The 14,224-nt window shown below is 40.0% G+C and overlaps 1 protein-coding gene across 1 annotated transcript in view; it reads left to right on the top strand.

Moving 5' to 3' along the window:
* PLCB1 (phospholipase C beta 1) overlaps nucleotides 1–14,224 on the top strand; it is a 510,352-nt gene that overhangs the window by 30,270 nt on the left and 465,858 nt on the right. Inside the window, exon 2 of the mRNA XM_069955509.1 lies at nucleotides 3,428–3,505. Within this exon, the coding sequence (XP_069811610.1) occupies nucleotides 3,428–3,505 (78 nt within the window). The remainder of the gene's footprint in view (nucleotides 1–3,427; nucleotides 3,506–14,224) is intronic.

Here is a 14,224-nt window from a genome sequence, read left to right on the forward strand (position 1 = left end):
TGGCACTGGTTGATTTGAAAGAAAAAAAATGCTGAAGTACCCCTTTAGGCTAGGTTCACACTATGTAAGTTTCCGGCCGTAGCGCGCTCCGTAAATAAGCGGCCGGAGATTTACGTCGTTTGCGTACAATGGAAAGTATACGATCTACGGCTGCACAGTTCACACTACGTAAGAACTTACGCCCGGATCGTATGCGGCGCGGTAAAAAATGAACCAGACCATTGTTTCGGGACGGAAATGCTGTAACTTACGCCCGTAGCGTAACATGCGGTCCCGTACGGAGTGGTGATTTCTTCTTTTTTACACTTTGATTTACCGATCCAAAAGGTTCTGTCGGGTGTCCGGGGGTGGCCGAAGATATCCAAGTAAAATACCACTGTCAGATCGCTTTGTACGCCGCTCGGGAAGCGTACGTAGCTTACGGGCGAAAAATATGCGGCCGGACATATACGTAGTGTGAACCTAGCCTCAGGCGGTCTTTTCTGTGGACACCCCACAGAACATTTTGGATCGGCACAAAAAGCTGCAAAAATGAATAAGTCTCCAATACGTACGGGACCGCATGTACGGGCGTAAGTTACGGCATTTTCGTCCGCAAACAATGGTCTGGTTCATTTTTTACGCCGCCGCGTACGATCCGGGCGTAAGTTCGTATGTAGTGTGAACTGTGCAGCTGTACTTCGTATACTTTCCATTATATGCAAACTACGTAAGTCTCCGGCCGCTTATTCACACATACAGGAACCACTACAGATCTGCTGCAGTTCCTGTACTTGTGAACGCACCCTTAGGCCATGTGCACACTATGTATAACACCGGCCGTTCCATGACTCGGCCTGATCACAGAACGGCCAGTGTTATAGAAGATCATCCCGGATGATCTTCATTTCTGGATTTGATGTGACCAAAAATCAGCACTTTGGCGGGTTTTTGCGCTTACACTGTTTACTGTGCAAGATCAGGAATGTGATAATTAAATAGTTCTGTCGATTACACATGCGGCAATACCAAAAAAATTTTTTCATTATTTTTATTTATAAAATGGGAAAAGGGGGGTAATAAAAACTTTTTTTAGGGGAGGGGATTTTGTATTACTAAAAACACTTTTTTTTTTTTACATATAATTTAACTTTTAATCCCCCGGGGGACTTTTATTATTACTGCACTGATCTTTCGTAGCAATCAGTGCAGTATACTTAATAGAGCACTGATCGATTAGATCAGTGCTGTATTAGGCTATGTCCACACAGCGTGTAACACACAGTGTTATACTGACTGGTCATTCCTGCAGCCTATACTTCAGTATCAGCTGCAGGAACATTATTTTTTCATCATTGACTTGCTGGCACCGTTAGGTGTGCCCACAAATCTATTACCCATTTACTTCAATGTAAAGTACGGCTTCTGGGCTTATGGGTGTTAAAATAATGAAGTGTGAACCCACGGAAGGCATTGAATTCTGATAATAAAGGGATAGGGGCAGTGTGTGCACCATGTTATGGGGTTCTTGAAGTCGCACCCAAAGGCCAATTAGTAACCCAAACTAGAATAATGTACAAACACCAGTCACTGCACTAAGGGAAGGCCAGGCTGCTAAATGACGTCCGTTATGTTAGACTCAAAATAACGGACGTTATTTTAAACGGAGCTGAAAAAACGTTGTGTAAACATAGCCTTATAAAGGCCAAGGTCATAGAAAGGAGTAGAGGAGGAACTAAACACGAGGGTCTTCTATCTAGTTGAAAAAGCTTTGTACTATAACGGGGGCCCGATTTTGATCTTTGCAATGGGCTGTAGACTTCTGTGGTGGGAGAACAGTATGTCATAAGTTTTGCTTGGATGTAATGATTAATTTTGGTTCCCTGAAAGTGACTGCAACGTGCGGCTTAGCAAGTACGGATTACTGTCCACTTTTATTTATGAAGTGTGAGGACAGGTATCTGACAATGTAGTTATTTTGCACAATCGAGTCCTCCTTAGGGATAGTCATGCTGCAGACGGACATAAATCACTTTACTCTCTCTAAATTGCGCTTTGTAGCACTGTATCCGTTTCAGCTGTAGCTGATTTATCCTGTTGTCACTCGAAATCTCTGTCATGTAGTTTTATTCATTCCGTAAATCAAAGTTGTTGCATTGTGACATTGATGCATGTGAGCTTGATGGGAGTTTTCAGTAAGTGTGCGGCTTACATTATCGCGGTGTGAATAGAAAACGTGGCGGTCACATGGGTCGTAGTCTATGCTAAATATTCCGAGGGTTCCTGGAAGACTAGAGCATTTGTAGCAAATCTCACAAATTATATTTTCAATAGTTGGAAGGATTTTACCTGTAGGTATCTAAGAGTGTAGAGCTCCTTAAAGGGGGTTTCCTATTAAACAAAGTTGGTAGAATGAGATGTATGCAGCATACATAATGTTAAAGGGGTCATTTAGAATTAGAAAAACATAGCTGCTTTTCTTCCATAAACAGCACCAATCCTTTCCTCAGGCTGTATATGGTATTACAACTCAACTCTATTCCCTTTAATGGACCTGAGCTGCAAAACCACACCCAAACTGAAGACAAGAGTGGCGCTACTTTTGGAAGAAACTTATCCTGAATAACTCTAAGGAGTACAGCTATGACATTGTTTAGCCAAAATACATAACTTACACTGCTATACTGTGCTTCCATCAATCGTATTACTTACTGGTTTCCTCACCAAACTGTTCTGTGTATTCTGCACTCACATGTGTGTACTCACAATCCCCCCTGCAGTTAGCACAGACCAACTGCCATAATGTCTGGGACAGAGTTGAAAATTGCAGTTGAACTGAGCATGTGTGACCACCTTATTGGATTCCAAGAAGTGGACACAAACAAGAACAATAGGTCATTTATCTACTAACCTTTTAATCTTAATGGAAAATCCTTTTATTAGAAAAAAGTGGAAAGCTATTTGGTTAAGCAGCATGTATATCTTGAGTCCTCAATCCAGTAATGTCAACAGCACCAGACTTGCAAAGTGTTTTGTTAGGCTTCATAGTTTTGGTCAGGCTGTTGGGATTACTGCAGTGCCCCACACAAAGCTCCTGTTCACATGGTATTTACGTCAGTTGTTTGGTCAGTTCTTTTCTTTTCACCAAAACCAGGAATGGGTTAAAAAGGCTATTTAAATCTTTCATTATAATTTTGCCCTTTCAGTTCCACTCCTGATTTTGGTTGGTAAAAGACTGACGGAAATATTATGCGTGAACATAGCCATAGACTGATTTTGAACAAAACCATTATTTTTTATATTCCTGAATTATTATATATTACAATACTTCCGTTTACAAGGTCATTGAAATGAACAAAATGTCTTTTCATCTAGTGTTCTCTATGCATTAGGTACATCATTTCTTAACTTTTTGGTGTGACTTCATCTTTTTCTTTTTTTTTGGTAGGACTCAAATCTTGTGTATCCTGTTGTCCTCAAAATGGATCCTAATGGATTTTTCTTGCATTGGGTGGATCAAAACAAGGTACTGTAATGTAGTTCATTTTTATTTTGGGGTTTCGGTAATGGTGGAAATATTTTCTTGTTTACATTCTTAATCCCCATTAGCCAAAAAGCTGTAGAGACTTTCAGATGGACCAAACCATTCCTTGTATTATATGATTGGTCAGTCATTTAACTACCTAGGTAATATTAGTACAATGTACGGTCAGACCCACAACAATCATTTGATCACCAGACAAAAGGAAAAAAGATTATGACAGTGTAGTAAAAGGCATAGAAAATGACACACCACCTATATGGTATTTTTTTTTTTTATAAAATAGCCACCATCAGGCTTAAAAAGAATTAGGCCATAGGCCTCCCTAGGGCTGCATCCAACTTCATCAGCCACCAAGTGTTGAGCGATCTGGCTTTAGCATGCATGAGACACGCTCATCTATAATGATGTTATATTAGGCCTCTCTAAGTCTATGTTCACACTACGTCAAAAATAAAGAAAAGGCGGATGCTTTTGCAATTTAAAATAACATCTGTTATTGCTGCAATTGAACTGACTACACTGCAATGCATTGCAGTCAATGGGGTGACGGACGTCCAATGCAAACTAAGCATTGAATAACGGATGTTTTTACCACGGACGTCAAAATAATGAACTTTATTTCTGGACGTCTTTTGCAACCAGCGGACATTTTTTATTAGTTGTTCACACAGTTTTTCTTTTGTCACCCTTCTTTCTCCGTTTTTACTACTTAATTCAATGGACTTTTCAATTAAGCCGCATCCTAAGGGCAATTAGTAACCCCAAACTAGAATAATGTACCAACAGACGTCATTGCACTAAGGGGAGGCCAGGCTGCTAAATGACGTCCGTTATTTTAGACTCAAAATGACAGATGTCATTTTAAATGGAGCTTGAAAACGTTGTGTGAACATAGCCTAAACAATGGTATTCAATTCACAGACAACAATAAACTTGGAAAAACAAAAATATTCTCTATGGACATTTTTTTCAGACTGGGCCCCTCCTCTCTCTTGCCAGGATCCACTACTATTTGTGTTAAATAAATAAATAAATGGGTGTGGATATCCGTAACCAGATATCCTACTGATGCAAATGGCAAAGTTTTGTATTCCTTCTACATATGCATAAGTAGAGATGATCGAACAGCGGAAAATCTCAGGTTCTATAGAACTCGAACCTTGTCGAACCTTCCGCATTTGATTCCCGATGCCTTCCCGGCACGTAGGGAAGGAGGAGACAGCCCGGGGACTGCCTGAATTTCCGGGATTCAGCCTATTACCTAGGCTGTGTTCCAGAATTCTAGGCGGTACCCGGGCTGTCTCCTCCTTCCCCACGGACCGGGAAGGCATCGGGAATCAAATGCGAAAGGTTCGACAAGGTTTGAGTTCTATAGAACCTAAGATTTCCCGCTGGTAGATCATCTCTATGCATAAGTACCTGTATATCACCATATGTGGGTTTGTTTAAGTAGCTGGATATGTAGCATACTTGAGGCTTTGGTTGTGAGATAAAACGTTACACCTGTTTTTACATTTTTTTGATCTATGAAGTAAAGACACCATTCACCGTACCTTTTGGAGTGCGGCTGGACTTATGTGCTTTGGATATGTAGCATACTGTATGTATAAGTCTATGTAAGCTCGTGTGCACTGTTGCCTTGGTGAATATAATTTGTGAGGTTACATTTTTCGCTTTTCAACATCTGAACTTCATCTTGTTTTTTGTTATAAAATGATTTCTTCTTTGTGTGTTTGTATCTTGTAGCTTAAATTAAAAGTAAGACTCACCATACATAGACAAATTCCAGCCTTTCTGGCCAGTCAGGAGGGAATCAAACCTTTTATAGAGGGATGTAATGAGCAGAACTTGTTGTTGTACAAGAAGGGGTTGTTACTGTACGAGAAGATATTGCTTTGTATTGAAAATATAGGATGACAAAGATAGTATGATCAATGAGATCAGTGGCACAGGGGTTCCGGACAGCTGGATGGGATGTACAGATGTCCTATGCTTATCAGTGTCAAGCTAGGTTCACACACACCGTTCTACGGCCGTCTTTTTAAGGCCAGATAACATCCGTTGATTTGAAATTACAGACATCATTGCAAAATGACGGCCATCAAAAAAGCCGGACGTCTAACGGTAAAAAAAAAAAAAAAAAGTGTGAACCTAGCCTCACTGAGACATCTCCCAATAAATTTTGTTTAAATATAAAAGCTTTTTCCCCTGCATTTAGTTCCCTATGTGTATGACTTTTGCTGAAATTTCTTTTCTGACCTAATTCATTTGTGCTGAAGAATTCTCCTTAGTTCTAATTCAACAACAGAAAGTTCTGATTGTTTACCATGTTACAGATATGGAAGAGCTTTACATTTGTAATTTGCATTAAAGTTATCCTTCCTCCTCCTCCTATATAGTGATTAAATAAGTGCTGAGGCTGCTGTAATCACAGGACTTTATTAACTAGCACACAATTTATTTGTAATTGTGTAGATTAGCTATTCAAAATATTTTAGCCATACCTGTATCTCACCAGGGAGAAAAAAAAAACAAAACCGCTTCATCATTTTAAAAATCAGAAAGTATGTAGTCCTTTAGTAACAGTAAATGAACATTAAATCACATCCCGATAAATTAAAACACAGATTTGGATCCCCACTCGGCATTTTATTTATACTATCTCATTATATTTTTCTAAACCTCATTAACTATAAATACATTTAAAAAATCCCATCGAAGCTGAGAAACTGTGATTTCCATAAAATCCCGCTCTTCAATGGCTCCGGTAAGATTCTAGGTACCACCGAACGACTTGTGTAATCTGTGTTTTTTTTGTTTGCTTTATCAAATGTGACATTTAATTCATTTTCTTTACTTACTGAATTTGAGTTTTCATCATATTAATTCTGTTTGCTCTCCCACTGGCCTTTGAAATCATTTAATTTATTCATTGTGCCTCCTTCTCATTCTGGGAGCTTCATGGTTTGGATGTTCGTGGTGATTAATTACAGTGCTGTTAGCGCATTGTATCAGGCAGCGTTGATGGTTTACTGTCCTCCTCCTTCTCCATATTATTTACTCTTGGTACTTTTAAGTACAACTGCCTAAATGGGTGTTCTGAACAGAGACAATACTTTATATATACAGAAAGTAAAGTGATTACTGATATTCATGTTATTTGGCAACCATTTTTTCTGTCAGATATCATCTCATTCCCACCCAAATCCAGGCAAAAAGCTTTATAACTTTTATATCTTGTTTTGTGCCATTTTGGTCTTTGTAGTGTCACATAATAGACTTGGCTTCTCTCTTGGTCCTCCTTTCTTTGACCACAGATCTTTTTTCCCTTTCCGATGAGCTTTAGGTGCCCTTCACATCACCAATTTTTTCATCATATTTGAATGCCTAAAATAACGTTGTTGAAATGTATACTTTTGACTTTGTTTTCCTTTGTTAATGTCAAAATATGTTTTTGTTTGGTTGATGGAATAGCATAGCATACCATGTTTCTCTATGCTTCATGGAAAACATACCAGCCATTTACATGCGAAGTAGAAAAAGTAAGTGACACTACTGGGTGATGAGCTTCACTTTGGTAAGTAGCTGAATAGTCCAATGTAACTGCAGAAAGAGGAGATACCAGGAGGCACTCACCATTCCGTGATATTCCTTATTTCATTTGGTGAGATCAGCTCAAAACATAGCAGGTGGTGAGGTCGCCATACACTTCAATATGGTGTGACACCTGTTTCACACACCAGAGTACGCTTCTTCAGACACAGTCCTTTCTCACTCTTCCTGGGTTAAATACCCTGTACATGACGTCTGTTACATTTGTTAAAAACATAATAAAATTAGAACATTTTAGTTCAACATGCAATGTAGGATTAATAATTAGCTTTTATAAGAACATACTTAGGTTTATGCGTTCATTTAAGCCGTTTGCCCCTTGTGCATTTGTTTCAAGAATCGATCTGGCTTCCTTTTGGAGCAAAATTTTATTACTATCTTTATCGTCACTCATGTAAACTCTCTCTAAGCCTAGGAGCTTGAGATGTTTTATGTTTCCATCATGCTTTTCATTTATGTGTTGTATGAATTTTGGTACTCCTTGTCCTGTTTTTACTGACCTGACGTGGTCGCTGAACCATTTATTTAATGGTCTGATGGTCCTACCAATATAAAACATTCCACAGCCGCATATAATGGCATATGGTTGTAATCGTACTGCCTTGAGGAACATAGATAACGTGTTAGTCCTACCATAGGGCAAACAGCATTAACACCTAACCCCTAACCCCTAACCTTTTTTTTTTCCAATTTCATCACGTAAACAATTTTTTTCTGGTTTCACAGCATATTTTGTGGAAAAATTTAAGTCTGTCATTGCAAAGTGTAAATGGTTTCACAAAGAATAAGGTTTCATGTGGGTCTGTAGGTGAAAAAGTGAAAGCACTATGGCCTTTTAAACCTGGGAAAAAAAAAAAAAAAGCGCAACAGCGGAAATTAACTTAGGAGGGAAGGGGTTAAATTAAATGTTCGGCGACCATGTCAGGTCAGTAAAAACAGGGTGAGGATTACCTAAATTCATACAACACATAAATGAAAAGCATGATGGAAAAAGTAAAACATCTCAAGATCCTAGGCTTAGAGAGAGTTCACACTAGTGGCGATAAAGATGGCAACAAACTTTTGTTCTATTCTTGTAAAAGCTAAATATTATTCCTACATTGCATGTTGAACTCATATGTTACGGTTTTATTACATGCACAGGGTATTAAACCCATGACGAGTGAGAGTGGACGGTGTCTGAGGAAGCGTGTTATATTTTCTTAAATAAACATGTATAGGAACATATAGCTGTTAATTCTATGCAAACATCAAAAGAAGAAGTAAATAAAGTTTTACGTATATGCTTTTTATGTATACATGTATTTCATGTATACACTAATACACTAATATATATATATATATATATATATATATATATATATATATATATATATATATATATATATATAATCGTTAAGTGCCCCCCATTTAGTAAATGCACTCTCTTAGTGCTATATACAGAGTGATGGAGCTACTCACAAACTGAAAGTTCCCGCTTACTGCCCCTTATAGTAATTATGCACCCCTTGGTAAGCCCCAGTACAGTAAAAATGCCTGTTCATACTCATATACATGTATAGTGTGTGGTCATATAGACCTTCTACAGTAGCAAGCAATATCTTAACCCGAGACTGGGAGACTTTATTGTTCATTTATAGCTAGAGACAAAGGTTATGTAATTGTAACCTACAGGAAGGCAAGACAAAAATGTAGGAATTTGCCAAGAGACTTAGACAGGAAAAAGAAACATCCGCGCTGACTCCAGGCAGACAACAGGTTTCTCCTTGGCTGACTCCTGTGACCTAAGAGTCAGTGTTGTAATTCCCATCGACCGCTGATTGCTGTTTACTACGTTGCCAATTTCCATCATTTACTTCTTGAAGCTTTTTAGAACCTTTTGCTTATATTAGAGACTTTGCCTTTAGCACGCTATTTATCACTCCCTCCTCCATTATTTCAGGAATAAATGGATGGTTGGTGAAGGCCAATAACAAAAGCTACTCCAAGGGAAAAGAATTGTTGAAAAATTGTTTACCTAGCTGGTGGATAAATCCTTGGAGTTTATTGGCAAACTCATAGAAATTAAGAACATTGGGGGTCATTTATTAAACTCATAGAAATTAAGAACATTGGGGGTCATTTATTAAGGGTCCAGAAGGGGCATACTCCAGGGAGAAGGTGCAGATTCGCCCCTTCTTCCTGGCGTACGCCTGCCATATCGCCTGCTCTCCGGATAGGTGTTGGCGCTCGGGGGGCGTTTCAAGGTGAGGAGGAGCCTTGGCCTCCTCCCGTACCTCATTTATTCCGCGCCTCATTTATCCCAGGTGTAAATCATGATGCAAACCTACACCTGCTGGAAGCAGGTGTAGATTTGGTATGCCGGGCGCCGGGTGCCCGGCTGGCCGGATTTATTAACAGGCGTGTGTCTCTTAGTGAATTTGCTCAGGGAAAAGGGGACAAGGCCTAATTTAAGACCAGCGTACGGTCTTGATAATTCCCCCCATTGAGTTTACTTCCATGTTCAAGGACAAGCTGCTCGCTTCTGCCAACTGGAACCCATTTCCTAGGGCACATGTGCTGCACCCATCTTCCAACTCCTCTGCTCTTGGGGACTATTAAGCCAAAATCAGTCAGTCAGGTAATTTTTTTTTTAAAGCACTTTTTTTGCAATCACAACATGCTGGTATAGAGATTTCCAAATAAGATGTTGGATATATCACGTGACTTTGTATAGCTGAGCTGGCCCACATGTCTTGGAGGCATGGCGGGAGATGAAGTTCCCCATGCAGCGCCATCTTGAAAAAAAAGCAGCACTTATAAAAATTTGCAATGGAGGATCGAAGCAGCACAAAAACGCAGTAGACATGTCAAAATGACATGGTGTGAGGAAGCAGTGAGTGAGCCTAGAAGGCTTTTGGAGATTTTTTTTAAAACAGGTTTATGTATTGACCTTTGGTATTCTTTTTCATCGGTCACCCCCTTTCAACAAACTAGATTACAACAACTTTGTTAACCTTTTTGGTTCTGCAATCCTATTACTTTATCCTTTATAACTGAGTTGTTTGCTTCAACTATGTTGCATGAACAGATGCCCAAAACTATGCGCAAACTTTCACCTCAATATGTACATCCATGTGCTTTGTTAATGTATTCCATGATCTTATTTGCCTTGGCAGCAGCTGCCTGACGCTGGCAGCTAAGTCAGTCTGTCCAGACAAAAGTCTTTTATATAAGATAAACCCCAATTGGGTTTGGTATAAAACTATAGTCAGTTTTTATTTTGTGTCCCCACAAACAAATTCTCTAGGGGCTTCTCACTCCATAAATATACAAGTCTGTACAAAATCTGATGTCTGTTCCAGGAGGAGCAACAGCAGCTGCCAGTCTCACATTCCCCTTAGTTAGTACTTTGCAATTGGCTGTAGTTGCAGACCACTAAAGCCATGCCTATATTCACTTGTTGCTATTAGCCTTTGTTTCTTATGTTTGGGGATCTGCGTGCTCTGTTAGGATATTTTAATGCTAAAAGTACATATGGTGTATATGGTGATATGAGTATAAGGAGAAACAAAACTGGAACTCACCAATGGAGTTTATTCAGAGTTCAACATTTCAGGGAGAGGAGAGACAAACAGCTTGGCTGGAGAAGGGAGTTACCCGAACACTCTGTCCCAGGAGTAAGTCCACCTGTCTTGTCTCTCCTCTCCCTGCAATGCTGAACTTTGAATAAACTCCATGGATCCTGCATTGGTGAGTGCCAGTTTTGTTTCTCCTCATACCTATATTAACTTCTTAACTTCATACTGTGAACCCCATCTGGATTATGTTATTGCTGGTGGAACCACTCACCTTAAAGATTGTGTGACTCATGTTAGTTGGTGCTGATAAGCTGTCTTCTCCAGTTTGTGTATATGTTGATATACCGATCGAAAGGTATTCTGACATATCCGTGGTATATCTGAGTTATACCTATTCATGTCAATGGTGGACCAAACCTAATCTACTATACCCAGGTTTAGTCCATTTCCCATAGTACATTATTTTACTTCAAATAAACATATAAAAAAATGAAGACCTGATGTTGCCCCCTTGTGGTACCCCACTAGTTTCTATGCTCCCATAAGTTGGAGGAGACCACTGTGAAGTCACAGTTTTTTTAGGGATGTCTCCTAGCTAATACAAAGATGGCAAAATTTTTTAGGCACATAGGGAAGACCGGAATATTAAAGGGATCCTGTCTTATGAAAAACCGCAGTCATCATGTTATAGAGTAGGAGGAGCTGACCAGATTTATATATACTGTATTTTTGTGGGAAAAGTTCTAGGATAACTTGTCATTTATTCATGTAAATCTCTGCTAATTTTGAGCTAAGTAGTCACATGGGCGGTCCTAGTCTTATAGATAGCTGTCAATCACTACGTAGGACCACCCACTTTGCTCTGTTTACTCGTAGATGCTGTAATGTTTTTCGGTGCCCCTTTATGTAGGCCTTTAATCCCCGTAACCATTAGTATTTTATTCTATTAGAGATATTATCCGTACATATCAGTTTTGCCATACATGACCTCAATTATCGGCATGCTAGTATTTTCTTTAAGTAGGAGCTGAAAACCTAAATGGACGCTATTTTAGTCCTTTTACTTTCTGTTCTTTTACCACTTTCTTACTTTGGTTACCATGGAAACTGTTCAACAGCTACATCCGAATTCACTGCAATACCTATTAGAACAACTACCTACACTGTGCTGTGTGAAGTATGAAAGCAGCTATAGAAAGGGCCTCGGAATACCCAGCGTCAGCCGCATGGTCCACCATCTTATTCTGTACTAGAGTATCTGCATATAGCGCTGTTCCTCCAATACTGCGCCCTAAAACCAGCTCTATAATAGTGTAATAATATATAGTGCCTTCTATGCATGGGGCCAAATAAAAGAAAATAGATGTAAGGTCAAGCTATTACATAAGAGCTACATTATCAGAAACGTTATAGTATGGTTTTTATGTGTATTATATTGATGCAATTGTATTTTATATTTGATTACATTATTATAACGGGTAATATAATCTTAACCCTTTCCCGCACGAGGACGTAACTGTACGTCCTCGTGCGGGCGTTCAGAGCGGGGCCGCGCGGCGACCCCGCTCTGAACCGCCGCGATCCCGGGTGCCTCATGTATCATGGGATCGCGGCTATTAGCTGGCACGGTCCGATCGCCGTGCCCGCTAATTAGATAATCGGAGGCAGCTGTCAAAGATGACAGCTGCCTCCGATTACCGGATTCAGCCGTTCCCTAGTGCCTAGTGGGGGAGATCGCTCCTCCGGGACGTTGTCCCGGAGGAGTGATCTCCGTTACTGAAGCCGGACGGGGACCGCTCCAAGATGGCGCCGTCCCCGTCTCGGCACTCGTTTGTTTTCGGCTGCAGCAGCCGAAAGCAAACGAGTGCCGATCTCATTGATCTTTTCTGTATAACTATACAGCAAAGATCTCAATGAGAGATCAAAGTATATATACTAGAAGTTCCCCAGGGGGAATAACCCTAACCCCAGGGGGGAATAACCCTAACCCCAGGGGGGCTTCTAGTATATGTGTAAAAAAAATAAATAAAGTGTTGTTGTCAATAAAAAGCCCCCTCCCCTAATAAAAGTCTGAATCACCCCCCTTTTCCCTGGTCATAAATAAAAGTAAATAAATAAATAAACATGTTTGGTATCGCCGCGTGCATAATCGCTCGAACTATTAATTAATCACATTCCTGATCTCGCACGGTAAACGGCGTAAGCGCAAAAATATCCCAAAGTGCAAAATTAGCCTGGTCTCGAAGGGATTAAAGGGATTGGGTTGATTTGGTTTCCTACATTACTGTATAAGGCTGCTGTTCAGCTCACGGCGCAGAATGAATGCGGCTGCAGCAGCTTTATACCCGAGAAAATTACATTTAATCCTGGCAGGAAGAGGCACGGAAGGTAGTCATGTGGGCAGCTCCCTGACCGCGCCTAGTCACTGCTCTCTCCCTGTAACTAGACACGGCCAGGGAGCCGCCCAGATGACTACCTGCCGCACCTCTCCCTGCCGTGTGTGGGGTAATTAAACTTCATTTTCTCAGGTATAAAGCTTCTGCCGCAGCCACGGCTCGTATTTGCTGTGAGTGGCACAGGAGCTTTATACAGTGCTGCAGTCCTTTAAGGCTATGTTCACACACAGTGCTTTGTATGAAAAGAACGGCCGTTTTTTCCCATTAAAACAACAGCCGTTCTTTTCATACAGCAATGCTATGCGTTGAAGTTAATGCAACAATGGCCGTTCTTTTCACACAATGTATTGAACAATGGCCGTTATTGGCACTCAAAATACATTGTGTCAAAACAACGGCCATTGTTCCATTAACTTTAGTGCATTTCATTGCAGCCTGATAAGAATGCCCGTAGTTTTAATGGAAAACAAGGTGCGTTCTTTTTATACAAAGCCTAAAGGGAAACTAACAGATACTGAAGATGAAGGTAATGCTGCATTTACACACACACATTTATCTGACAGATATTTGAAGCCAAAGTCAGGAACAGACTATAAACAGAGAACAGGTCATAAAGAAAAGACTGAGATTTCTCCTCTTCTCAAATCCATTCCTGCCTTTGGCTTGAAAAATCTGTCAGATAAATCTCTGTGTGAACGCACCCCTAGGGTCCATATACACAGAAAGATCATCTGACAGATTATCTGCCAAAGATTTGAAGCTAAAGCCAGGAATGGATTTGAAAAGAGGAAAAATCTTTATATTCAATAAAAATCTTTATATTTAATTTATAGTCTGTTTCTGGCTTTGGCTTCAGATCTTTGGCAGATAATCTGTCAGATAATCTTTCTGTGTAACTGGACCCTAAGGGTCCTATTACACAAAACGATTTTTTACGATAAACGATCGCAAACGAGATTGTTAACCTGAAATCGTTCACCTTATTACACAGAACGATAATCGTTAGCTACGATCGTTTCTACGATAGTTATTGCGATCGTTACTGTGATCGTTTATTCCTTCTGATCCCAGTAAAACAATGGGCAATGTGCAATTACACTGAGCGATTAGAGAAAAAATGCGGAACTTGAGCC

The sequence above is a fragment of the Dendropsophus ebraccatus genome, chromosome 15, assembly GCF_027789765.1.
Source record: "Dendropsophus ebraccatus isolate aDenEbr1 chromosome 15, aDenEbr1.pat, whole genome shotgun sequence".
NCBI lineage: Eukaryota > Metazoa > Chordata > Amphibia > Anura > Hylidae > Dendropsophus > Dendropsophus ebraccatus.